At 37.1% G+C, this 26,299-nt stretch overlaps 4 protein-coding genes across 9 annotated transcripts; 3 read left to right on the top strand and 1 right to left on the bottom strand.

Moving 5' to 3' along the window:
• LOC18780617 lies at positions 1,238-3,331 on the top strand. The gene is made up of 3 exons (XM_020562297.1): positions 1,238-2,436; positions 2,482-2,767; positions 2,921-3,331. The coding sequence occupies exons 1-3, from the start codon at positions 1,238-1,240 to the stop codon at positions 3,329-3,331; spliced, it is 1,896 nt and encodes a 631-aa protein (XP_020417886.1).
• On the top strand, positions 4,367-6,921 carry LOC18780432 (probable serine/threonine-protein kinase PBL23). Of its 2 annotated transcripts, none has more exons than XM_007213819.2 (5): positions 4,367-4,490; positions 5,159-5,340; positions 5,428-5,617; positions 5,893-6,284; positions 6,441-6,921. In XM_007213819.2, exons 1-5 carry the CDS (start codon positions 4,367-4,369, stop codon positions 6,729-6,731), a joined length of 1,179 nt encoding a protein of 392 aa, XP_007213881.2. In that variant the 3' UTR covers positions 6,732-6,921. The 2 variants fall into 2 exon arrangements, with proteins under 2 accessions (XP_007213881.2, XP_020418189.1); XM_020562600.1 differs by having other exon boundaries at positions 4,367-4,538.
• LOC18780419 (DNA polymerase I B, chloroplastic/mitochondrial) lies at positions 11,195-20,578 on the top strand. 4 transcript variants are annotated; one of them, XM_020562596.1, is made up of 13 exons: positions 11,197-11,639; positions 12,347-12,672; positions 12,703-13,157; positions 13,339-13,530; positions 14,139-14,818; positions 15,940-16,393; positions 16,520-16,615; positions 16,861-16,953; positions 17,022-17,216; positions 18,107-18,199; positions 18,293-18,505; positions 18,599-18,688; positions 19,982-20,578. In XM_020562596.1, exons 1-13 carry the CDS (start codon positions 11,518-11,520, stop codon positions 20,141-20,143), a joined length of 3,171 nt encoding a protein of 1,056 aa, XP_020418185.1. In that variant the 5' UTR covers positions 11,197-11,517; the 3' UTR covers positions 20,144-20,578. The 4 variants fall into 4 exon arrangements, with proteins under 4 accessions (XP_020418187.1, XP_020418185.1, XP_020418186.1 ...); XM_020562597.1 differs by having other exon boundaries at positions 12,347-12,725; positions 12,756-13,157; XM_007213626.2 differs by having other exon boundaries at positions 12,347-13,157.
• Positions 20,826-25,490, bottom strand: LOC18780167 (microtubule-associated protein TORTIFOLIA1). 2 transcript variants are annotated; one of them, XM_007213613.2, is made up of 6 exons: positions 24,404-25,490; positions 23,871-24,062; positions 23,184-23,289; positions 22,383-23,074; positions 21,414-22,304; positions 20,826-21,215 (listed from the first exon to the last, which is right to left on the bottom strand). In XM_007213613.2, exons 1-6 carry the CDS (start codon positions 25,160-25,162, stop codon positions 21,018-21,020), a joined length of 2,838 nt encoding a protein of 945 aa, XP_007213675.1. In that variant the 5' UTR covers positions 25,163-25,490; the 3' UTR covers positions 20,826-21,017. The 2 variants fall into 2 exon arrangements, with proteins under 2 accessions (XP_007213675.1, XP_020418188.1); XM_020562599.1 differs by having other exon boundaries at positions 22,383-23,071; positions 24,404-25,440.

Genomic DNA, 26,299 nt, shown 5'->3' with positions numbered 1-26,299 from the left:
TTGATTATAAAAAAAAAAAGAAGTGGACATTAAAAAAAGAAAACAAATTTATGTAGTGAAGTTTGTTTTCTTTTTTTTAAGTAGAAAAAGAATGAAGGAAAAAACAAACAGTTTCATCATCATGCCCTTTTCGATCATTATATATACTAAATCACTTCTGATAAAAATTTACCAAACACTTTGACTACTCACAGCAGTTTTTCATATACAGTTTACCAAACGCCTAATTGCTTTTTTCCACAGCTGATTATTTTCACAACACAGCATGAGCAGTTTATATATATATATATTTTAATGTACAATATTAATTTTTGGTTTGCGAAGAGAACAAAGAGTTTCTTAATACATAGATTTATGTGTGAGTGGAATACACTAGACATAAACTCAATAAAGAAAGCAATAAGAGAATGTATCTAGCATTCCTCATCTTTAATACTCCGATTTCTTTTGCAACCTATGTGACATTAATTTACACTACGTTGTAGCATTGAAAATGTAGACCCTAATCTGGCACTATTAACTCTCTTTTTTTTCCTGAGCAAAAAAATATTAATGGTGACACATTGGTGGATATTAAGTATCTGCTTTGTTTTCCTTCTCAACTTTATAGTATAAAATGGACTGCACATGATTCATAATTTCATGAGTCCCATATCGTGTGATAGATGAGCATGACATCACGTCGGATTTTACAAAATGAGATGGGAGTGAATAGAAATAAGTGGGAGGTTAATAACGTATGGATCGTGGCCGAGTGCGTTGAGAAAGTTTGGGTTTTTTGAGAAATTGGTGCAACCACGAAGTCTTCTCTCTCTTTAAGCTCACAGAGAGAAAAAAGAAGTGAGAATTGTTTCGTGCTTTTGTGTGATGGGTTTGAAACATCTTTATGTTAACTTGTTAAAATGCTTTTGCATATTTTTTTTATGTTAACCTGTATGTACATTTATGTGTCATGCCGGCAAAAGCTAGCTAGCTAGCCACTAGAGTTCTGATGAGTGAACGTGTGTTACAATCCCCAAGCTCTCTTTTGTGTTTTTGGATTTGAACGAGGAGGACGACGTGATTGGCTAACACGTTGTATTTCATTTTTATTTAAATTTTAATGTCATCTCTGTTTAAAAGGAGTTATACGCTGCCCTCTTCGTCTTCTTCTTCTTCTTCATCTTTTTCAGCCTTGAAATGGCAGAGGAAGCAGAAGTGTCACACTGCATATATGAAGAGAGAGAGAGAGGAGAATATGGTGTCTCCAAAAGATGAGAAACAAACAAGGAGAGTTGCAAGGTTCCTCAAGCCATGTGCCCTGAATTTTAACAAAGCAGTGGCACCTCCAAGCAACCCATTGTTGTGTGAAGTCTTGTATCACAATCTTCAGCAATGGCCCTCTAGGGTTCTCTTCAAAGGCTGGAAGATGCCCCAGGCAAAATGGGATGAATGGGTTAACAGGCTTGCAGGTGAGTGCTGTTCTATTTGGAACCAGGCAGATATTTGTGATGCTATTTTGAGTTCTAGATATGAGATTAGGTGTACCAACAAGAATATCCTACTTGGGTTAGTGGAGTTTTGGTCTTCAGAGACCAACACCTTTGTTTTCCAATGTGGGGAAGCAACTTTTACCCTTGAAGATATGATGGTTCTTGGTGGATTTTCAGTCCTTGGGAGGCCTGTGACAAGGCCTGTTATTGGGTTGTTGGTGGAAATTGTGGAGGAGATGGAGAAGAAGAGAGTAGAGATTTCGAGGACCAAGGCGAAAAAAGCCTGCCAATTTGTTTGGATCAAGCATTTCATGGAGCTGCAAAATGAGTACAAATATGAACATGTAGCATTTCTGTCATTGTGGTTGGCAAGGTTTGTTTTTCCTTCTCTTCCTGAAGCTTGCATAGGGAGGCATGTTTTTCGCATTGCAGCACAGTTGTCACAGGGGACGAGGCTTGCTCTTGCCCCTGCTGTCCTTTCAGGTCTTTACAAAGACCTAAGCTTGTTGAAGAAACAAGCACTTTCTTGTAGGGAGGAGATTTCTGTTCCTGGTCCATTTCAGCTTTTGCAGTTATGGGCTTTGGAGAGGTTTCAACCCCTACTAAAGAATTCCCCAAATGCTCTGAAACCTGGGGAGACTCGGGCTGCCCGGTGGCACAGATTACCTTCTGGAGCAATTAGTCTTCCTCTTGTAAGAACTGTTCTTAAGTTGCAAGAGAATTTTCAATGGCGTCCTTATGCTGCTGATTTGATCAATTGGAGCCATTCGTCGTATTATACGAAGAACAAACCGTCATTTTTTCATAGTGCTAAGCACTCAGATGAGAATTTACGATCTTATATTAGATGCTTGTGCACTTCTGAGTTGGTTGGAGTAGAGCCTTGTAAAGAGAAGTATTTTCCAAACCGCGTGGCAATGCAATTTGGAATGGATCAAGACCTTCCTGGTGAATTTTCAAAACTGTAATTTGCCCCAGGTACCAATGTTGGTTTCTTTGTCCCTCCAAGGTCCTTTGAGCCGAGTGTATCGGCTAGGTACTTGCATTGGTGGAAAATATCTAAGTCTGCTCGCGCAGATACAATCAAGAAACATGTCAAAGTGGCAATACAGAAGATTGAAAAGTATAATGCCTCCATCGCGGAGAGGAATGTTCCGATGCATAAGGCATCACCACAAACTTTGGAGAGGTCTAAACCTGAAGAGAGCCGCTCCTATGTGATTCCTGAGGTCCCCAGAAAATCCAATCATACTGTACAGAGAAAGGCCTCAGCTACTCCTCAATTTCCTAAGCAGGTTAAGAAAGAGTCAGTCCTTGATTATAGGGATGATGATCACATTCCACTTTCAGAACGTTTGGGACATCTTGGAAACAAACCAGCTTGTTTACATAAGGCTTCCACAACCAGCTGACCAACAAAATTTGTTTCTTCAACCTCACCTGTTCAGGACAAGAATGTGAAGAAACGGAAGTCGGCCACAACAACTGAAGGGCCTGCTAAGAAAATAAATGCTGGTGATTTTGCTAAAAATGTGGTGAAGATTGCTAAGAAAGGGAGGAAGGGTAGTGATAATAAGGCAAGGATAGAAGTTAGTGTACCTGTCAGGATGGAGCACAAGCATAAAATTGAACCTAAAGTATCAGGAAAAGATGCTGCAAGAGAAGGGAAGAAAGCAATGGCTAAAGGATCTCTAAAAAACCGTATGGGGGCTGATGACCCTAAAAGAATGCCTAAAGGGTTTCTCAAGAACCCGGTAGTGGTTGATGACCGTATGGTGAATGCTACAAATCAAACTCATGGAATTGGATTACTAATGAGGGTTCAGAATATTGAGAAAATTTTGGGGGTAAAAACTTGAACGGAAACAAAATCCACAGGGCACAAGTATCATGCACATTTGGACTTTTTGGTGGTTTGGTATCTGTTAATGTATGCATTTTGCTTTCTTAGTTGGTTCACTGTCTTTGGATGTACTTAGAGCCGTGATTTTGCCGTAATGGTCTTTTGTTAAACCATTTATAAACAATTCCTGTTCCGTATCAGTAGTTAAATCTGTTACAAACAATAGGAAAATCTAGGTGTTTATGTTTCTGCCTACCTGAATTGTGCAAATATGCAAATGTAAGCTTCTTTTTTGGCTGCAGATGGACAAAATGGAAGTTTACAACCGAGAGACAGAGGTTGTTTGAAATTACTATAGTAATCTCAAGTTTTGAGTAAATTATTTATAATTTTCATAGAATTAAACATAGCAGATTGCTCAGAAAATCCCATGGTCTAAATGTTAAAACATTGCTGTCAAAGCAATTAATTTACAGTGCCAGCAAAATTCTGGAAAGATATATATGTGGAGCTGGTTGGAAATGCATGGACGGGTTTTTGCCAGTTAAGGGAAGGTTAACTTTTTGATGATGGAAATAATAGCAGGTTGTATGTTCTGGCCTGCCCTGGCATTAACGCAAATAGATGGGGAAATATTGGAAAAAGAAAGAGAAAATAACAAAACCATTTTATGATTGTTAAACAAAAACAAATAGCTGTCTGCCCCTCTTTATTTAGCAAAATTGACTAAGTCTGTTTTCGCTGTCCGAACTCGTTGGTTTGGATAGAGGGATGAAGCAAAAGAAACAATGTGAGGGATCAAGCTCTTGTTCTTGAAGGACCAGAAACTAGCATTCTGGTTTTTCCAGAGCCAAGGGTGTTTGATAAGCTAAGCAGATTGATATCTCCGTTTTTTCCAAGCAATTTCTCGACACGTCTGCGCTTGTTCTTTCCTGATTTGAAGCATATCAAACAATTTTGTAATTTCAAGTTAGATTCCATGCAAGATTTGGATGACAATTTGAAGGTGGCTGTGATAGGATTGAAGTTGTAGCCAGAGGGAAGGAAAATGATGAGTTGCTTCCAATGTTGCATGTCAGAAGAGAAAATCGCCAGGAAGTCATTAAAGAAGAGCATCAAGGAATACCATGACACCAAAACTTTAGCCTCATTTGCTAACATCTCCTTCAAAACTGGTAAGTTCTTTTTTAACATTCTCAACGTAAATCTTCCCCAAAAAAAAAGTGGCTCCAGTATAATAAATGACAAACAAACATACTGAGATTATTCTCTATTAGGGCAAGGACCTTAGATGAGGACCTATTATTCAACCATTAAATTGGATATATTATAGGCTGCTCTCCCTGGCGAGCATATGCGAAGTGTTGCAGGGGATTGTGTGCGGATGAATTCATCTGTAATTGATTTATGTTGTCTTTTAACACTTTGGTCTGTTAATTATTTGTCCACAATTAAGGGATATAGTTTTATTAGCTAATAAAAAATATTTTAAAAAAATCTTAAGTAGGTAATTTGGAAGATTTTTACGACAAAATCGTAAAATTATTTGCCTTAGGTTTGATGGAGAATTTTCCCTTTGAAGAAGATTGGTTAAAGCATACAAAATCAACCTTCAGTACTCCTTGTTACCTTGTCATATAAGTATCATCACACGTATTACCATTGATGGTAAAATGATCCCTTTTATTAAATTTGATGATGATTTTACTGAAAATGTTCTGATTTGTGATCACAAATTGTCACATCTTCTGAAAGTAAGTTGGCTGAAAATCCTGATTAGTATAATAGTAACAAGCAGCTAGTTCAAACTGTAGGCCTCTAAGTTTCAGAATTTAACATGCAGATAGCAGCAGGAGGAAGTACATAGCTGAAGAGATAGCAAAGGTTGGCAAAGGAAATATTTCTGCTCAGATTTTTACTTTCCGGGAACTAAGCGTTGCAACTAACAACTTCCATCCAGACAATTTGCTAGGCGAAGGCGGTTTTGGGAGAGTTTACAAAGGGAAACTTGAAGACACAGACCGAGTATAATTTCCATCCATCTCTTAATTTGATCTCTCCATATATACACTGATTAAGTTGGAGCATATTCCATCTTGTTCACTTGTTCAGGTTGTTGCTGTTAAGCAACTAGACAGGAATGGGTTCCAAGGAAATAGAGAATTTCTTGTAGAAGTTTTGATATTGAGTCTTCTTCACCATCCCCACCTTGTCAATTTGGTCGGATATTGCGCCGATGGTGATCAGAGGATTTTGGTGTATGAGTACATGGCGAAAGGGTCCCTAGAGGACCATCTTCTTGGTATGCACCAATTTAATTCATTGCATTTGCATCTGCGTTAGAAAATGACTACTCTATTCTCAATCTGTTAGAGATTTTTCCTTCCTGAGCGCTTATTTGAGTGACAAGTTTAAATTTAGTTTCTAATTTGGTTTTGCACTTCAGTTAGTGTAAAACTATTTTTTATTTTTTATTTTTCCAACCAAAGATCATTCTGAGAACTGCCTCTGTAAGTATATATTAGTAAGATTTCTTAATAATTGTGTTCTGTTCACAATCAAAACTTCGGTCCTCAGATTTAGGTCCCGGGAAAAAGCCCTTGGATTGGGATACTAGGATGAAAATTGCAGCAGGGGCAGCAAAAGGACTTGAATACTTACATGAACAAGCCAACCCCCCTGTGATATACCGCGATTTCAAAGCTTCCAACATTTTGTTGGATGAGAACTTTCTTCCAAAGCTCTCTGATTTTGGTCTGGCAAAGTTAGGCCCAACTGGGGATAAGACTCATGTATCCACCAGGGTGATGGGAACTTATGGCTACTGTGCACCTGAATATGCACTGACAGGGCAGTTGACAACAAAATCCGACATTTACAGCTTTGGAGTTGTGTTTTTGGAGATAATCACAGGAAGAAGAGTTATAGACAACAACAGACCAACGGAGGAGCAGAACTTAGTTACTTGGGTATGTTCAGAATCTTGTAATCATCCAAAGTTCTGCAATATTTTTTGTTAGACTATCAACCCTTCAATCCCACAAAGGTGTACAGTAAGTTTCATTTTCCTGCAATAAAGAATTGAAGACTTAAAAGTAATGATATATACTCATCTTCTTTTGCAGGCACAGCCATTATTTAAAGACAGAAGGAAGTTTACATTAATGGCTGATCCATTGCTAGAAGACAAGTACCCTATAAAGGCTCTTTACCAAGCTCTTGCTGTTGCAGCAATGTGTCTCCAAGAGGAAGCTGCTACAAGACCTCTGATCAGTGACGTTGTAACGGCGCTAGAGTATTTAACCGTAGACGGCATTGCTGAATCTGGTGAGAAGGATGGTGATGGATATGATGAGAGTACTGATGATGATGGTGCATTTGAGGGTACACAACCAGGGAGTACAAGGAGCCTATGAGTTAATGTTCCACGAACTCTATATGTTCATGTTGTCAACACCCAAAAAAAAAAAAAAAAGAAGTTTGATCGTCTTGTAGCTAGCTAGGCTGCTCTGTAAAAACAAACCCCATGCCATTGCCGTTGTTTCAAAAAAATCACTTCTTTTGTCCACATTTGGTTGTAGCATGGTGAAGTTATGGTGATTTTGTTGATGACAATGAGCTATCACAAAAGAATTGGTTAAGGGTGAGGCACTTTAACCAAGCAGGCCCAAATGGCCTATAAAAAGAAGAGAAGAGAAGAACAAACTCATCCTTGCAGGTGACGATTACAAGTGCCAGAAAGAGCATTTCCAAATTGTCTGCTATTAATTTGTTGTATCAAGTGCCAAAAATGTAGTTATGTATATACTTCAATGATGCTCTATTTGTTTTGTTGTGCCAAATTTGACTTCAATATTAAAGGTTAGAATATATGTATTAGGATCTTCGACCTAAAAAACTCAAAAGATCAATTACTATATTTCGAAAAATGACAGTGTCAACCATTTTTCACTAAGTGTCAATTATGCCATGACTTATGTTACACTAAATAAACGGAAGTTAATATAAGGAAAATACTTGCCTTCTTCTCTGAAAGTAGAAACTCCTACTTTCTTGCTAATCACAATTTGAATGTGTGCTGAGATTCTTTTTTGTGTGTTTTTGATGAATTACTTTTGTATGTGTCAAACTTTGATTTGCAGGAAGTAGAAATGCCTCATTCCATGTAAGGAGGAAAGCAGTGTCTTTAATATAATAAGCGCAAAATAGTAATGACCAATTATGTCCTTTTTTGAATTCTTCTCGACTTCTCCAATGTAATAACCGCCTCACATACATAGCATGTGTTAAATTACTAGTGCACATGTAAAATATATAGTGTTCTTAATATTTAGGTGTTTCCAGTCTAAAAGAAAAATGGTTTGTCAAGTATTGTTGATCCAACTATTGGAGATGCAGCACAGGCTATTTGTCTCCACCAAAAAGACATTATTTTTTGGAATTTTTATTTATAAATATTTTAGGGGTCAATGGAGTACGGTACATTACATGCTATATGCACGTGCAACATAGGTGGCAGAAACAACAGGATCGTTCTTTGCCGCTTGCTCAATTTACAAATTTGAATGATACGTTGCCCGCCAAAGCACAGTTGGGCAGGGTAGGGTGGGCATTTAAACATAGGTGTGTGCTTGATGAATTTTGTTGCCTATCTTGTTTCCCTTTTGATTCTATTTCTCACCCAAAACTTCCCAAGATGCAACGAAAGAAAAAATTCATATGGAAATGAGCCCAAACCGAACCATTCTTAGATTGGTTATGTTTAATGCGGTAGTTAGTTATGACTATTTTTATGCCAAATCAAACCAAACTGGTTATAATCTATTCAGTTTTTTATCACATGTGGATTCGATTTGTACGAACCGACAGTTGCGTTTGGTAGGTACGGAGATGCGTATCGATTTTTTGTGTGCATAAAACTATAGAATTACTTTAAATAATAATTTTCTTATTTGTTCATGAGGAGAATTAAACTTTGAATGTTGTTATTTCCACATACTTGTTTTTTTTCTCCGCCCATCTTATTTACCTACCCCCATTAAACTCTTTCCATCTACATATAAAATCCACAATACCCTTTAAATGTGTTAATTCAAACATAATAAGCATTGTTCTCACCTTCAAGGTTATTATTATCTCACCCCTCTCTTCCTCCATATGTTCTTTCCCCCAAAGACCCTAACTTTTTTTATGTCGCCAAAATTTTCATAATACAAGTAAAAAAGAGTGAGTTTAAAAGTTCTAGCTAATACAAAAAATAAGGGTTTTATGATGATCAATTCGATAATGGAGGGGAGCAATATGTAACCTTGAGTGACTTTCATCATACAAGTCAAAAAGAGTGAGTTTAGGCTTTGATGGTCAGTTCGTTTATTATGAATTCATATCTATGTAATCACTATTTACTAATGAATTCATATGTGTGTATCCAATTGAAATTTTTGAAGACTTTTTTTAAGTGAGTAACTTTCATAGAGTTGACAAATTTTAAAAAATCACAACTAGACTTTTAAATACTTATTCTATTAAAAAAAAAAACTTTTAAATACTTTTTAAATTTAAAAGTGACAACTGGATACCTCCAGACTTTTAAATTTTATAAAAGTCTTTATAAATATGGATTGAATACACCCCTCATAGTCTATCTTGCAAGCTTTTAATGCATCGGCTTCGAACAAGAAAAAGAAGAAGAAGAAAGAAGCTTTTGATGCAACAGTAACTAATCAGTGAGGACCACATGGGGCCCATACAAAATCAGGAATTCAAATCCCGATTTTGGAGAAATTGAACTTTTGAGGGCATGTTTACGTATCAGTAATGGAGAAAGTAAGGAATCAAAGGATTTAGGAATCGGGGAACTATTGAATCGGTATGGGAAGAATCATTCCCATTAAACTGTTTACTAAACATATGGAATTAGCAAAGGAATGAGGTTGATTTCCATTGTTATTGTTTACTAACTTTCATGAGTTAGAATCCAAATTAATTTGATTACTAAAATGTCGTGTACATTTTCACCACTACACATATATAATTCTCAAATTGGCTAAGGAGACCAAACTAATCCTGCAGCAAACTAGTAAGGCGGTGTAAACATGAGGAATCAATATGTTGAACAAGATGAACAACAGAGCCCAGTTCAATGATAATGTTGATAACACCTTTGTTCAAAGCTAATTTCAAAAGAAAAAATAAACTGCAATAAATATATATCTTTCACCTACGTAACTAGTAAACAATCAAATAATAATAATCTACATAATCTTCATACGATTAAATACATTGAACTTCTTGGAACTGAGTTTTTATTTTTTTTTAGGGTTGGAGCGTCTTGGAACTTCTTTGCGTGAGTTTTTATTTTTTTTAGGGTTTGGGGTGTTTTGGAATTATGGTAAAGTGGTAAGGGTATTTTTGGAAGTTAATAAGAGAAAACAGGAATGAGAATCGTATCAACTACCCTCCCTCGTTGATCTGATACCTAGTTTTGAGGGGATGCGATTACGGATTTTGAGGTGGGGTCCACTTATTTTTTAATTCCTGATTGCAAGTAAACGTAGGAGAAGTCAGGAATGGAAATCATTTGCTTTCCTCCCATAGCCATTACTGATACGTAAACATACCCTAAGTGGGACGTGGTATTCTAAATCTTGGAGAATTAGCCCATGAGTAATCCACCTTTTATACCCATTATATCTTCACAAAATTTCAAATTTGCCATCCATTGTAACCAAATAATTTATTTAGAACAAGTGCATTTTAGTAATCAAACTAGTTTCTGATTCATGAGAATTTAGTAAACAACTTATAAGGAATCAATATAATTCCTACCCTGATTCATATAGTTTAATAAACAACTTTAATGAGAATCCGGATTTCAATTCCTCCTCAATTTTATGCATGAATAAATTTATGGCTACTTAAATTATTAAAAGAGGTGGGAAAATACAAAAAATGGGAGGAATGGTGCGACTCTTAAACCTACAAAAAAACAAAAAAATCTTGAAAAAAGAAGAAGAAAACCTTACAAAAACACATATTGAAGCGTCTTTTTGAGTTCTAATCACAACTCTTGCCATTCTATGGAGAATGACATTGTTTGAATGACCTAATTTTTGGATACGAATGAGACCGAATTTTAAAATTATGCTTGATAAGATAATTCATAAACTTTAATGGTGGAAGTATAATTTAGCAAAATAAATAAAATATTAAGTAATTATTGATTGATTAAAGTAAGTATGACCAATAAGGTTGTAGTTCAGTGCGACAAATTAGCAATTAGCTTTTAGTGGCCCCAAGCACTTGTAAATTATAATGAAATAATTGCAGAAACCAATTCAATACCTAAACCCTTCATCAAGAAAAAGCTAACCCCTCTCCTTGCATTTTGGCAAGATAAGCCAAGGATTATTAACTACGGTAAGGACATCTGGTCATAAACCCTAAGTCCATGCATATGCATTACAAAACTACAATTCTTCTTTTTCCCCTCTTCATCATCTCTTAGGCATCTTCACAATCTATAAAATTATTATTTAAGTTTCTAATTATAAAATATTATGCAAGCGAGCCGGATATTTTTTTTCTTTAATTTAGTAAAAGAAGGACGAGAATCGAACTCTAACCGTGAGAATATAAGATCCTTGACCATCATCCTGCTAAAGACAAGACCATCGAATTAATCCGTTTAATATTTACATATTAGTTTGTCTATTGGTTAAATTAAAAATAAATAAATAAATAAAAGCAAATCGAATGCATCACATGTCCAAAGGACCACAAAAAAGGCATATCTGTAATATCCGAAAGTTTTAACCCTTAAATGGTAAATGACCATTTTATTTTTAGATTTTAGTATTGACAATTTGCAGAGACAAATATTTGCCAGCCATATGATATTTGGGTTCTTCCCCATATTTTTCTGAGACAGAAAACCCCAGGGTTTAGCCTCTGCGGTCTTTGCCTTCTTCATCTCTCTCCTCTCTCTCTCTCTCTCTCTCTCTCTCTCTCTCTCTCTCGTCATGGCCTTGCTCTACTCTTCTGCTTCAAACTCAGACCCACTAGTCCCAGACCCCAAATAACCTCCCACGAATACCCACTTTATCTACAGATTTGCCACCAAAGCTTTCCAAGACGGCTGCTTCTATAACCCCCTGTTGGAGTTGGAGTAGTAAGCTGGCCAAAGTTGCTCTTTCAAACCTCATGGCTATGGGGTTCTCCTCAATCCAAACCAGCCATTTAAGACCTTCTTGCCCTTCCTATTTCTCTGTATTCCGTTCCTGCCCCCGCTCTTCTTCGTCCAGGTCTCTATGGACTCGTACCAGGTTCACTTCAATCTTACTCAGACTGCACTGTTTCCACTCTCTTTTTTGTTCCTTCTAATTTTTTCTGTGTGCCTTTTTAAAATATTCCATCATACTGATTTGCTTATTTCTTGTGTTTTGTTTATAATTTTATTTTTGTTATTTGCAATTTAATATGATGAAAGGTTTTGAGTTTTTGGGGTTCTGGGTCAAACAAAAATGGTTGTGGAGTTACACGAATGTTTTGTTTTGGGTTGTATTGGTCATCTAGCTATCTTCTTTTGTTGGCTCGAGTCATGTAGACTTTGCTGGATTTCGTAGGGATACTTCAATTACTTGGTTGAATTATTGGAAAATTGTATTAATTTCATTTTAATCTGACTGTATTGGCAAGGACTTCTAGTGAACTGCATATGCAATATTACTTGTATATTTATTTTCAATTGGTGGAGGAATGTTAGTAGGAAGAGGAAGTGGGGAAACTCAAATGTGCAATTTTTTGTGGGTAGGTGTTGGCTTTGGGATTTCAATGTTAGTTGCTAATGTATGTAAATTTCTAGTACAAATTCACAATTTTGAGAATGCCAGGTTGCGTTTCAAGTTCTCCAATATGTTTTGTGCTTCCTTTGCATACTTAGAGTGCGAGGAGAAATCGATACACTGTTTGATTGATTTTTTTTTTTTTTTTTTTTTGCTGCCTTTGATGTTGGAATTGATGAAAATTGCAGGCCAGAGGTCTGTGCAGCCAAAGCTGCTCATGATACTTTTTCAAATAATACAACGATCTCTTTGAATCCAGTTCACTATCATACTGAAAGAGAATCTAATGGCACTAAAAGTGCCTGGAACAACAAGGTTTTTGCACTGAGAGAAGAAAAAAAGGTAATGGAAAATTATTTTGGAAGGAACATCTCCCGTGCAGGAGGTATTAAAACGAATAGCCAAGAAAGGCTTGAGGGTTTCACACATGTCAGTACGTGTGATAAGTTGGAAGAAAATTCAGAAGGCTCATATTGCAAAATCATTGATTATGGACAATTGGATGAAACACCTGGTGAAGGAAATCATGTGGACAAGGTAAATGGTGAAGGAAATCATGTGGACAAGGTAAATGGTGAAGGAAATCATGTGGACAAGGTAAATGGTTATGCACATGATGGTCTGGGTGTGTCAACTTCCAGTAGGGTTGAAAATATTAATCTGGAGAAGGTCAATGGTCATGCACGTGAGGGTCCAGGACAATTGGGTGTGGTTAATGGGTCACAATTAGGGAAGACCTCAAAGGTCAGGAAGGGGACTGATTCTGGACGAAATAAAGATGAAGCTGCAGCTGTGATTAAAGGGGACAAGTCTCATGCAAAAGCTTCTGCAATTAAAGCTGCTTCAAAAGCAGATAATGATTGCAAGCAAGATCTTCGTATGAGGCTTAATACCACATATGACAAAGTTCTTGTTGTCAATAGTGTCTCTGTTGCAAAGAAAGTTGTTAAGATGCTTACAGATCAATACAGGAATCTTGTCCATGCCTGTGACACAGAGGTATCCATACTTCAAGTTTATCTTAACTTTGATTGATATAGTTCTGTGTGCAATATGTCTGCACATTTTTTTTGAACTTTCTTTTTGCCTTTTTATAAATAAATGTGTTGCTTGTATTTGGGTGCTCGAGATTTCTTATTTACTGGCTACTGTCTAGTTGCTAATAATAGCATTTTAACAGGTGGCTAAGATAGAAGTGAAGCGAGAAACACCTGTTGATCATGGAGAAATAATATGTTTCAGTATTTATTCTGGACCGGGTGTGGATTTTGGAAATGGGAAGTCTTGTATTTGGGTGGATGTTCTTGATGGCGGCGGCAAGGAACTTTTAATTGAATTTGCTCCCTTTTTTGAAGATCCCTCCATAAAAAAGGTTGTTTTTCTTTCTTATAAGGTCCTCTTGACTCACAGCACCTTCAAAACAACATAATCATCATTGGGTAGTGACAGTTTTCAGAAATGACTACTTTCTTTTGATTTACGATATTGACATTGCAACTCTTATGACAAATTTGGTTCATATTAATCAGACATTTACAATTGTCCTTTTGTACAATTAAATTATTGATAACTTTCTTTCTATTTTCATGAGCCTTTCTTTTCCTTTCTCTTTATGCATTTTTTCCCATTACTGCAGGGCAGTTGGTAGAAATACCATTTTGCGTCCTTTTTTATTTTTAATTTTTGCTTTCAGGACAGCTTCTGTTTCTGACTAACCAAGGATCAAGGCCTTGAGTCTGTCGAATATTGCACAATACTATACAAGTTAGAAAATAGTATTAATCTTTCTTTTCTTTCTTCTTCTCTATTTTCCTTTTCTCTTAATAAGACTGGTCCAGTTGGCCTTTATTTTGTTGACTGCTGTTGACTGTTTCACTTGGTATGTGCTTTCTTTTTTGGCCCGGAAAATCACTTACCGGTGTTTGACTAGCATACAAGGTGCATGCTTGATTGAAGAACAAACTTGATATCTTTTTGTAGGTTTGGCACAATTACAGCTTTGATAACCATGTAATAGAGAACTATGGGCTTAAGCTTTCCGGTTTTCACGCCGACACAATGCACATGGCGCGCTTGTGGGATTCATCAAGGCGGATAAAGGGAGGCTATTCTCTTGAAGCGCTTACACGTGACCCTAAGGTCATGTCTGGGGCGGAACAGTGTCATTTGAAGGATTTGGTTGGTAAAATATCAATGAAAACAATATTTGGCAGGAAGAAAGTGAAAACAGATGGAAAAGAAGGGAAATTGACCATTATTGATCCTGTTGAAGTGCTACAAAGAGAAGAGAGAAAACTATGGATTTGCTATTCTGCCTTAGATGCAATAAGCACACTAAATCTCTATGAGAGCATGAAAAACCAACTAGGCAAAAAGCCGTGGGAAATTGATGGAAACCCCGTTTCTGGAAAATCCATGTTTGATTTCTATGAAAAATACTGGCAACCGTTTGGTGAGCTTTTAGTTCAGATGGAAACTGAGGGAATGTTGGTTGATCGAGAACATTTAGCTGAGATTGAGAAGCAGGCCAAAGCCGAACAAGTGGTTGCTGCTAACAGGTTTCGCAGGTGGGCTTCTAGTTACTGCACTGATGCCAAGTACATGAACGTGGGAAGTGATGTGCAACTACGCCAGCTCTTGTTTGGTGGGACTGTGAACAGGTACATATTTCAACTAACACCTTTAATTTTTTTTGTCAGTATGAGAATTTTCATGTTGTAGACAACTGTTTTCCAGACTTTATTTTACTAGGTGAAAGATACTAAACACATTCTATTTTGAGGGCTTGGTTTTATCAGCTGTAGTTGGTGACTCTGGAACAGAAAAAAACTAAATTTACTTGCTTCTAAATACAGAAAACAGCACAAGACATTCTGATTACATCTTCTTGATTTCTTGTTCTCAAAATTTTCCTGTTCTTTTTAGCAATTTTAGTTCTCTGGCTCTCTTGACATAAGGAGCTTTGTTGCTATCTTGGTTGTATCAGCTTTAGTTGGTGACTCTGGAACAGAAGTCAAAAAACTAAATTTACTTTCTTCTAAATACAGAAAACAGTACAAAGCATTCTGATTATCTTCTTGATTTCTTGTTCTTTTTAGCAACTTTAGTTCTCTTGCTCTGTTGACATAAGGAGCTCAGTCTATAGCTATTTGTCTTGGAATTTGAAAGTTTTACCTTTTATATGTATCCTGTGATATATGGTCAAAGATATGTTTAACTCCCATGAGCTGTATCTTTTTGTTTTTCCTTTTTTCTTAATAAAAAAGATATATGATAAGGTTAAGAGTACAATTTTATGTAAGCGCTGTTCAACAATATGCTTTGCTATTCTTGAGAGTTTGGTTAGCATGACTACATGCACAGGAAGCAGAAATTGTTGCAAAACTTTGTAAGAGTTTTGGTTCATGTGAGAGGAAACAGCCCCATCCTGGATTAGAACCATAATTCAAATCTAAAACTTAGGGTACAAAATCTAGATTTTATTGGAGGGACCACTTCTTGTGATAGAAAATGATCCCCAACTGCACTGAGATGTCTAATAAAAACACCAATATCCATATGAACTATTTTTAGGGTAACCAAACAAAAATTCAATTACTCTAGTGTCTATGGGTCATTTGGAACATTAAGTGTCCTGCATTTGCATAGTAAATTTACCGTTTACACTATTCAAATGCAGGGACAGTACCAAATGAAAATTTTATTCATGATACCATCCCCCTAGCCTTATGAAAAGGCAAGGGAAGCTGTATAAATTTGACTTGATTGTATCCTGTTACAGCAAGGACTCCGATCAGGCTGTTCCAACTGAGAGGACTTTTAGAGTTCCAAACATTGATAAAGTGATTGAAGATGGAAAGGATACAACCCCAAAATATCGCAATATCACTCTGCATGGTATTGGTGTCAATCTTCCGGCTGAGATTTACACAGCAAGTGGTTGGCCCTCAGTTGGAGGAGATGCTTTGAAGATTTTATCTGGGAAGGTCTCTTCAGAATTTCATTTTATGGATGATGACATAGATGATGTTGGAGATGCTTGTGAGACAGTGAGTGATGAATACTTGGTAAAACAAGAAAATATGTCTGAATATGTTGACACATCTGCTTATGGGACAGCTTTTGAAGCATTTAAACCAAAGGAGAAGGGAAAGGAAGCTTGCCACGCTATTGCTGCTTTATGTCAAGTTTGCTCTATCGATTCGTTGATATCCAACTTCATCCTCCCTTTGCAGGTGATTTCTGCTGTTATATCACACTGTTTATGCTTACTAATATCCCAAGCTAACTCCTTTTTCTCTAGTTTTTTACTGCAAATTTATGCTACACTTAACAATGATTTTGGTTTCTTTCTACTACAGAGCAGTAATATATCAGGCAAGAACAGGCGGATTCATTGTTCCCTAAATATCAACACGGAAACAGGGCGTTTATCTGCTAGGAGGCCTAATTTGCAGGTTTGATTAATAATCCTTTCAACTATTTTACAATCATCTATTTAATGAAGTTATAATCAATTGTTTATCCAAGACATTAACCATTCCCTTATGGATGATGGTGATATCTGGATAGTCAGCTTCTCTGATCATTAAAAGCACTTTGATTTTCAATCAAATATCTTGCTTCTGAACTATCATCTCCAACTATACTGGAAACTTGGAAGGTATGAATCTTCATTTTTCTTCTTTACTTCCTGATTCAGAATCAACCTGCTTTGGAGAAAGACCGGTATAAGATCCGTCAGGCGTTTGTAGCTGCACCTGGAAATTCTCTTATTGTTGCTGACTATGGACAGGTTAGTTGTTTATATTATCTGCTGAATACATGTTTTTAATTTTTTTAATTAATGTGTTCTTATGACAGCTGGAACTCAGGATTCTTGCTCATCTTTCCAACTGTAAGAGCATGTTGGATGCCTTCAAAGCTGGTGGAGATTTTCATTCAAGGACTGCAATGAACATGTACCAGCATATTTGGGAAGCCGTTGAGAAAAAGGAAGTGCTACTTGAGTGGGATCCTCAACCCGGTGAAGATAAACCCCCAGTTCCACTATTGAAGGTTAAAAAGTGTAATGTTTTTTTCCTAGTTTAGCAGTGAAGATTTATTGATGATAGTTGGAAAATTGAGTTTTGTGGTCTTTTTGTAGGAATATTTTTATTTTCTGTCCAAAAGAAAGAACATTCTTTCTTACATTTACGTTTTCTGGCCTAAAATTTTCTTGAGGGAGCTAATAAGATTGTAGTTGGTTATTATAATTGAACCTTGGAAAATAAAAATGTTGTATATTTCTTTCTGTTGCTCTCTCTTTATTTCATGAAGAGTCGGCAATGTTTGCTTTGGTGATGTTTGAAAAAATGAAAATACCAAACAGATTTAAGCAAGTGCACGGAGCTGGAAAAGCTTATGTTCTCCCCTTAAATATGACAACGCCTCCAGGTTAATGAAATTGCTTCTGTTCCATGACTGGAGCTGGAATGCAACTGCTCCTGTCCATGACCTGGAGCTAGGACTAACTTAGTCATTCCAAGTGCGTATAAGAATGAATTGAATATTGATTCTACTATGATTAGGCTTAGGATAACCATTGTGTGGAAAGATATCAAATTTGTTTTGTACCTTTTAATTTGATGAGCATGAAGTTAATATATTTAATTTGTTCAGTTTTGTTTGTACATGTTTTTTTATCTCACCCAATATCATGTTGCAATTTTTCCAGTTGAGTGATAGTTGAAATATTGTTTTTCTAATTTGATACATACATATATATATATATATATTCCATCTAAGCTGTCAACATATTGATATTTTGATTGTTTTTCTGCCATTCTAATCTGTTTTTTGGATGAGGTTACAACCATATGTTGATATGCTGATGTCCAAATAAAATGTTAGTAGCTCTGGATTCACTCTGAACACTATCTTCTGATTAAAAAACATTTCATGTTCAGGATACCTTTGCTTCTGAAAGAAGGAAAGCTAAAATGCTTAACTTCTCCATTGCATATGGGAAAACTCCAATTGGGCTTTCTCGGGATTGGAAGGTACACTTGCAGTGCTAAATTTGAAATATAATAAGGCATTCATATTATTTTTGTATCAATTTGAATGATGCAGTAGGGTATGGTGGTTCCCAGGTATCTGTTCAGGATGCAGAGCAAACAGTTAAGCTCTGGTACAAAGAAAGACAAGAAGTGAGACTTTGGCAAGAAAAACGCAAAGAGGAAGCTACAAAGCATGGACATGTTCGCACATTGCTAGGACGGGAACGCTGGTTCCCCTCAATAGCTCGTGCTAGTCGCGCTCAAAGAGGTCATATCGAAAGGGCTGCTATTAACACACCAGTGCAGGTTCTTCCTGTGCATTTTCTCTCTCTCTCTCTCTCTCTCTCTCTCTCTCTCTCTCTCTCAACACATGAGATTTTGATTTGTTGACTGCAACAGGGTAGTGCTGCTGATGTTGCCATGTGTGCCATGTTAGAAATATCCAATAATGCGCATTTGAATGATCTTGGGTGGAGGCTGCTTTTACAGGTTAACTCCAGTTTCCTTATTATTAAACTAGCTAACACTTTGCCAATGTCATGAACAAAATTATAATTTCAAAAGAAATCTAGAAAAAATATATAGCAGCATAAATAATAAAAGCTAAGATTTTTAAGCATCCTGTAATTATTAAGAACATATGAAAAGTGCTCCATGAGGAATGAGAATTGCTATGTTTTGTACCTTTCATTTTTTGTGGGGAAAAGATAAGTAGCAAGAACAAAAATGTAGGAGATGGAGGCTTATTTTCCTCTTAAATTCGTTCATTTAAAAAAAAATTATAAGAAAGTTTATAGAGTAAATTTAAGAATAGATATTAGAAAGATATTGTTTGGTTGGGGGGAAGTGAGAGAGCAATAAATGGTGGAAAGGAATCTTTGATGAGAAAAAATGAGTCAAAGGGACAAAATATAAACACACATGATATCTGTATGTTTGCTTCTTTTGCTTTCTCTCCTAATGTCCTAAATAGATCTTTCAATTGATCCTGCGTAACTTCCCTTTAAATATTTGACTCAAGTGAAATGAAAGAACTATCTTCTTGTACTCTTTCTAAGCCACATTATCTGGCTCTCTGCCTTTTTTGATATGGTTATTTCTCAGCAATTTTGAATGATGTCTATAAATCTTCAATTTATTGGTCTTATCTGTGCAAATCAATTTTCATCTTATGATATAAGTAGACCATGTGAGAACGATACTGCTTGGTTTACTTCTTCTCTTCCTGAATATATGTTATTTGGTTGTTTCAAGAGATTTGGACGTTACGTTTGGAGTGGTAATTCCATTGGCATCCACCGTTTTGTTCTGTCATTTGGGGACATCCAGTAGAATTTCTTCAAGTTTTCGAAAATTGAAAATAGGTGTAGGTGTTATGGAAAAATTATGGAAATTTATAGGGAGGTAGGGTGTGATAAGATGGAAATAGGAGCATCATTTTTAGAGTTATTTAATAGTGGTTCAGATGTCATTTCTTTTTCAGCTCTAGTTTTGATAGCAACCTTAAATAATGCTTTCCTGAATTAATTGCTTCTGTTCATATTTCATCTTGGATTGACATGCTCCTTGACGCATTTCCATTCACATTGAATAGGTTTAAGTTTGTTTAACTTGTGCAACAGTAAATCACAAACAATTTAGTTTTTACTAAGAAAAAGGCGTAAAAAGATAAAGCAGTTTGTGTGGCTCTCTGTTATCTATCTTTTTTGGAATATTTTAAATTAGAGGGTTAAATAAGGTAGCCATTGACAAGTTCTGGAAATTATCTTTTCTGGAAAGCAGGTTCATGATGAAGTGATCTTGGAAGGGCCATCTGAGTCTGCTGAGGTTGCAAAGGCAATAGTTGTTGAGTGCATGTCGAAGCCCTTCAATGGCAAGAATTTCCTTAAGGTTGACCTTGCTGTTGATGCCAAATGTGCACAAAACTGGTATTCTGCCAAGTAGATGGTGTGGTTAATTACATAATTTGGCCTTTGGTTTTAGAACCTATGAGGGCAGTTCGTGTGTTATACATTCCAGGGGCCATTTGCAATCTTGTTTTAATGGCATTCGCTCCTAAGAGGTTTTCTGCCCAAGGAATCAGTTTTTATAGACTGTTGATGTGAAATTTTCCATCATCTTTGATGATGAGTTCGTCACATTGCAGCCAAGGATTACTAGAAGAGGGTTCGATCTGCTGCTTGGTAGCACTATGTGATTTTTAGACCATGGGGAAGGCTCATTTAAAAGCATGCCTTGTATATAGATTAGTCTACTAACAATCAAACGCTTATGTTTTGTTGAACACCTCTTCTAATGTATTGTACTTTCCTTGGTGAAACTAATGTATGTTTTGAACAAGAATGAAGATGCGATATTACGTTGTCTTAGTTTCTCCTCATTTCTTTCTCTTGGTATAATACGTTTTCCTTTTATGAATTAGTTGGGAGAAAGAGGAATTAAGGATTTTAAAAATCCAGACCTGCATATGAGGTATGTGCATGTTCAACCAAGGTTACAAGGGGCACCATAAGAACCTTCAAACGACGTTCATGGATTGCCAATGAGCAACTGGCAGCAACATACCTCATACTTGCAAATGAGACATTTGGGGTAACACTGACCACAACGATCGTTATTGTTAAAGTTGGATTTGTGTATTAAAAGCCCTTAAAATACCCCCATGCCCCACGTTTGATAAATCAAGTGAACGTTTGACAATTATATATGTTTATTGGTCATTAAGTTCAAATCGTACTAACTGAAGGAACTATAGACCAAATCATCCACTCCAAACGCAAAGTTCACATTGAATACAAATTGGCAAACGAACTAGTAACTATTTGTCATGCTGTTGCAAATTGATTCCCCAGGATGATGCCAACTGCACCAAAAGTTGATCCGGCGTTGCACCTTCCCAGTCCTCAGGTGGATCCATTGCTAAAGAAGCTTCATGCAAATTCAATACAAGCTCCTTCTTTACTTCTGTGGGAAGGCCAAAAACATCTGATCCATTTTCCAGCACCATTTCAACCAACTGCAAAATGCGAAAAGGGGCTAAATCGTCAAATTCAAGTGAAACTGAGGCAGCTCCATAGACGAACACCAAATGCAATAAAATTGAGAATTAAGAAGTGTAACCCTTAAGAAGGAAACTAGTGAACTCATGAATCCTTCAAAAGAGAAGTTATCTTAGCTAGTAGAATAAGAAACAGGATTAAGAAAAACCTGATACCTGTTGAATCCAAGACAAACAGATGTCAAACAAGTTTGCCTCTGGTAAAAATTGTCCAACAGCATGCAAGACCTCAGTTGCTGTCTCATTTGAAAGTTGGTCAATCACAGGACCTGATCTGTCCATTAACTTTACAAGCAAGAGATCATCTCCTGTAGATAATACTTCCACATAGGCTGTATCCACATCACCCACTTGAAGAGCATCCATTGCATTAGTCCAAGAAGTCCAGATTGGATTCCGCTCTTGGCCCACATTATCATCTTCCATGGCCTCTGCGGTCAATTCAGGTATAGCTACTCTTGCTGCTCTAGATGTTCCATTGTCCTCTCCAGCAACACGAATTGCTTCCAAGGTAGCCTCATCTTTTGAAGCTTGCCAAACACTTCTTGCAGAAGGCCCCTCACCGAGCCTAACAGGTCCAACCCCTTTATCCCATGCTCGCCTGTTGCCACCCTGATCACTCTCATTCTCTGATTTGGGGGACCTACCATCCATAGGACCACCTCCTACAGCCTTCCTTGAACCAATCTGCCCATTTCGAGAACCACCACCATATGTAGAAAAATCCCACACCTCAGACATGTCAGGTCTCCAAGGAGGGCCCCTTCCCCTCATGCCGGAAACAATTCCATCATTTTGGGCAAATCTTTCACCAAATGGACTTCTTCCATCCCCGCCTCGTCCAAACTTGGCACTAGTGTAATCAGGAAAACCATTATACTTGCCTAAGGGCCTATTAGAAGATCCCTCAAACCCCATTGCAAAATTACCACCTCTCCTCCCTGATGATATAGATAAATCTCGTGCCAGGTCTTCAACAACTCTCTCAAGACCCCTTACTCTGTTCTCCAGAGTTACCATGCTATCATGAGACCCACCCATGAAATCCTGCAATTTAAGAAAGGTATCATATAATTTTGAGGAATATACATTAAAACCATTTCCACAGTGCAGAAACTAGAATACCTGCAGCATGCTCATCAGATGACCTTGTTGTCTCTCCAGCTGTAACAATTGCCTTTGGATAGCCAACCAATTTCCTTTGTTATTGACAAAGGCTCCTTCAGATTGACCATCAGTTTTTGAGAAACCTGCACGACTGCTAGATGACTCCCTTTGATTTATATCAATTCTATCATCACCGTCAACTGCTCTCATTCTTGGGTCTTTTCCATTTGCCCTTTCTTCTGGCCATTTACCGCGCTCAAAGTCATCATGATCTCGCTGTTTAGAATACAGACCAGCAAGTCCTCTCTCTATGTTACGGTATTTACTACTGAAAGATCCCTGAATATCATCAGATTGGCTGTTTCCATTGCGGTTTAGCCTTTCCTTTGAATCTGTACAATTTGGCTCTAGTTCTACCTCATTATTTGAATTTGAAGAATTGAGATGTCTACGAGGAACAACTACCTCTACAGGCAATTCATCAGAACCCCTTTCTTCAAGTTTCTGGAAGAATTCTGGGTTTAGCTCTTTGTCAGTTAAGACAGGTGGTTTCTTCTTCAGAAGTGCAACTGCTTTATCTGCAGTAATACCTTTGGATTTAGAAACAGAATCTGAAGTAGGGGATGAATCATTAGATGAACCCTTTGCTGCTTGCTCTGTTCTCGCACTAGGCTTTGGATTTTTTGACTCATTCTTTTCTGACACCTCTGCTGATTCAGGATTTTCTTTATTAAAAATTTGTTACTAAAAAATAATCCAGTGAGAGACAAAAGAAATAGAAAATAGGAGCATTCAAAAAATATATACTGATATACTTACCATGAGACAGGCCTTTCTGTTCATTTGGAGCTTCATCTCCTCCTTTCCCAGCAATCTTTTTCCAGAACTGCAATGCCTCTGTCATGCTATCTCTGACAGGTTTAATCTGTAAAACAAATCAAACATAATTTTGGACACTAGGCCAAGAGAAATATATAGCCACCCTCCTATCTTTATAACATATTTCTCGTATGGACGTTGGCTGATTTCAACAGTTCAATATTACAAGTAGATTGCTTTTTCCTAAGAGAGTAAAGTGAGAAACAACACTATGGGCCTATCTGAAATGTGAAACCCATATCCAGTATCCACATGAGGACAATCTCTGGCAAATTGATCCAACATTTCTTGATAAGAGAGTTTATCTTCAATACTTTCAAATACCCCTCCCTCTCCCAGTAAATAACCGAAAAAAGTTCAAATATAGAAGTTCCACACGAAAAAACCTAATAAGGTAGTGAAATTTTTATATGCATACTAATCCAATGACATACTGTTCAGCATTGAATCTCCTTTGAATAATTGTGTACCGGTTATTAATACAAAGCCAAAAGTTTAAAATAAAAAATGTTATTGTTTATAATCAAGTGATCCCCACGACATTATTGAAATCTGGTAATCATTTAGTGTGCACAGATAGTAAGGGAAAAGGTAATGTACTTGAAAGAATATGCAACAAAAGACTACCTTGTCAAAACGGCAAGACTCAAGCACAGTCAGGGTGGAAGCAGTTCTATCTTTGACCAAATTGCTTGAATGCAATGCTAATGCAATCAGCACATCAGCTGCTGCTTTACGTGTTGCCCAATCTGTACTTCCAAGGCATTCATGAATAATTTGCAGTAAATTTTCCAAGCTTTGCGGTGCAATTGCTCCAACCTGCAACAAGTCCGTACCTCTTCAGATCAGTAAAAATCCAAATAAATTATCCCTAGTATAGATCCAAGTGTTCATTTTATCCACCTACAAAACAGGAAGACAATGTATTTGTTCTCACTATATCAAACCCAACACATTTTAAGTTAACACTCCAAATTAGCTCTCTTTTCTGCTGTCTTTTGTTTCCTACAACTTCCAGCAATCAAACAACCACATAAGTCCCAACTTTACTATCAAATTCACAACAATGTACATGACTACATATCATTTGTATTTGAAAAAGAAAGTGAAGCTACTTATTTAACCAACCAAGAAGCAACCACATAATACATGAAGCAAACCTGAGACAGACTTGAAACAACCGGCAAGAGCGATGCCTTAGCCAAGAAGTTAGGATTGTTAAGCAACTTGCAGATCCTTGGACACAGCTTCTGAAAAGAAGAGACAGGCGGGTCCGCAGCGCAATCCACAATCTTAGCCATACACAACGCCGCACCAGATTGCACCCCTTTGTTCTGCTCCGCCATAGCCTCAAACAAAGGCTTCATAAACAAACCCACAATGGACCCAAGTACCCCATTGTCACTTACACTCTCTCCCTTCAAGTACTGCGCCGACAGCGCTCCAATGGCATCGCGACACGCGTCCCTGACGCTGGAATCGGCGTCTTTGAGCCTCTTAACGATGTGAGCAATGATTTTGGTCAAATGGGTCGATGTGAAATCGGGGTGGGAAGCAGAGACCAATGCGAGTAAGCGCAAAGACTCCTTCTTGACGGCGGGTTTTGGGTCAGCGGAGGCGTCGTAGAGGCAATTAAGGAGCATAGGGAGGCCCTCGGGTGCGAGGGTTTGGATGATTTTCTCGAGATCTTCGACAGCGATTTGGTATGTGTCTCGGTCTGAGAGTTTTGAGAGGGAGGTGAGGATTCTCTGCTTCAGCTCCACCATGGCTAAGTGGGTTGAGAGGGAGGAAGAAACAGAAGAAGAAGAGGACTTTGAAGAGGAGTTTGGGGGTTGCTGTGGTTGGGATGTTGGTGCATTTGAGGTTGATGGATTTGGGGGTTTTGTGGGTTTTGAATTTCTGGGTCCTGCAAAACTCATGTTTTCAAGCTGCTGGTTTTGGTTTTTCAAATGGGAAGATGTGAAATGGAAATGGGTTTTCTCTGATTCAAAGATTTAAGCTTTCAGGCTTAAGCAGTGAGAGAGATACATTACAGACAATGCTGTTGCAGAGGAGAAAGAGAGAGGGAGAGGTGGCCAGGTTGGGGTGGAGTGAGGGCTAAGGCTTAGTTAAGCTAGTGAAAGCAAAATCAAAGCTGCAAATTGAAAATGAGAGATCTGGGAGGGACAGGATGAACAAAAGTATCAAAATGCCCAATGGTAATCTTTTTCCAAAATAGATTGGAGTTAGACTAATCCATGTTTTTATTCTTTCAGGAAAAAGAAAAAGAAAAAACTTAAATGAGGCATTATATATTTCACGTTTAAAAAATTAATTTTTGATGGTGTTTAACTTTTCTTTATCTTTATTTACATATCTTATTTTTTTTCAAAATTTGAAGATTGTTTGTGGGTCAAGATCAAGTTTGAAGTGATCGCTCATAAAAAATGATGTCGAGCATTTGTTAATCTGGGATTTGTTTTGGTTTGGATTGGAGGGGTCAATCATTAATATTTTATGGAGTTGTGGAAGCGTAGTAATCAGAAGAGGACTAGAGGCAACATGAGGGCCACCATCAAATTATGAATATGAGATAGCAACGTCGTGATTGGACACTGAAATTTGAAAAATAAGCAAGGTGGTTATAGTTTTGACAATTAAAAAAGAAACGACAGATGCCACTTTGTGGTTGAGCATAATCTATATATATAAAGCAAAAGGCAGAAAATGGTGAAACATTCAAAATACCAGAAAATATCCTTGGTTAATGCAAACATTAAGAACTAAACTTATTAATTAAATGAAGATAATATGGTAAATTCACACTTTTTCATATTTAAAAAAATTAAAAGAAAAAGAAAAAGCAGATGATGGATCCTATTTTTATGGAACACAACTACCCATTATCTTTTTTAATTCTAAAATAAATGTACTTATTTTTTTTTAAAAACCTCTCTCAAGCGCATAAGCGCGTGCAGAGAGGCTAGTAGAAGTTAAGAAGCAATTCTGCTTTAGAGCACTTTTACTCCAGGAGTATTTTTGCTCATCACTTTAACCCAATGTGTACCGTCACCACT

Source organism: Prunus persica, chromosome G4 (assembly GCF_000346465.2).
Source record: "Prunus persica cultivar Lovell chromosome G4, Prunus_persica_NCBIv2, whole genome shotgun sequence".
Classification (NCBI taxonomy): domain Eukaryota; kingdom Viridiplantae; phylum Streptophyta; class Magnoliopsida; order Rosales; family Rosaceae; genus Prunus; species Prunus persica.
The sequence above is the reverse complement of the archived record's forward strand: the minus strand, read 5'-3'. Positions and strand labels throughout refer to the sequence as shown.

Excerpts from the sequence above, each read along its gene's own strand:
- LOC18780617 (XM_020562297.1), top strand. The coding sequence starts at position 1,238 with ATGGTGTCTCCAAAAGATGAGAAACAAACAAGGAGAGTTGCAAGGTTC. Across the intron at positions 2,437-2,481 it reads CCTGGTGAATTTTCAAAACT|GTCCTTTGAGCCGAGTGTAT; the intron begins GTAATTTGCCCC and ends TGTCCCTCCAAG. Across the intron at positions 2,768-2,920 it reads CTCCTCAATTTCCTAAGCAG|GACAAGAATGTGAAGAAACG; the intron begins GTTAAGAAAGAG and ends TCACCTGTTCAG.
- LOC18780167 (XM_007213613.2), bottom strand. The coding sequence starts at position 25,162 with ATGAGTTTTGCAGGACCCAGAAATTCAAAACCCACAAAACCCCCAAAT. Across the intron at positions 23,075-23,183 it reads ACAGAAAGGCCTGTCTCATG|CAGAGGTGTCAGAAAAGAAT; the intron begins GTAAGTATATCA and ends ATCCTGAATCAG. Across the intron at positions 22,305-22,382 it reads ATCTGATGAGCATGCTGCAG|GATTTCATGGGTGGGTCTCA; the intron begins GTATTCTAGTTT and ends CTTAAATTGCAG.
- LOC18780419 (XM_007213626.2), top strand. The coding sequence starts at position 11,518 with ATGGCTATGGGGTTCTCCTCAATCCAAACCAGCCATTTAAGACCTTCT. Across the intron at positions 11,640-12,346 it reads TCTCTATGGACTCGTACCAG|GCCAGAGGTCTGTGCAGCCA; the intron begins GTTCACTTCAAT and ends TGAAAATTGCAG. Across the intron at positions 16,954-17,021 it reads TTGTTGCTGACTATGGACAG|CTGGAACTCAGGATTCTTGC; the intron begins GTTAGTTGTTTA and ends TTCTTATGACAG.
- LOC18780432 (XM_020562600.1), top strand. The coding sequence starts at position 4,367 with ATGAGTTGCTTCCAATGTTGCATGTCAGAAGAGAAAATCGCCAGGAAG. Across the intron at positions 4,539-5,158 it reads AAATCTTCCCCAAAAAAAAA|ATAGCAGCAGGAGGAAGTAC; the intron begins GTGGCTCCAGTA and ends TTTAACATGCAG. Across the intron at positions 6,285-6,440 it reads AGCAGAACTTAGTTACTTGG|GCACAGCCATTATTTAAAGA; the intron begins GTATGTTCAGAA and ends CTTCTTTTGCAG.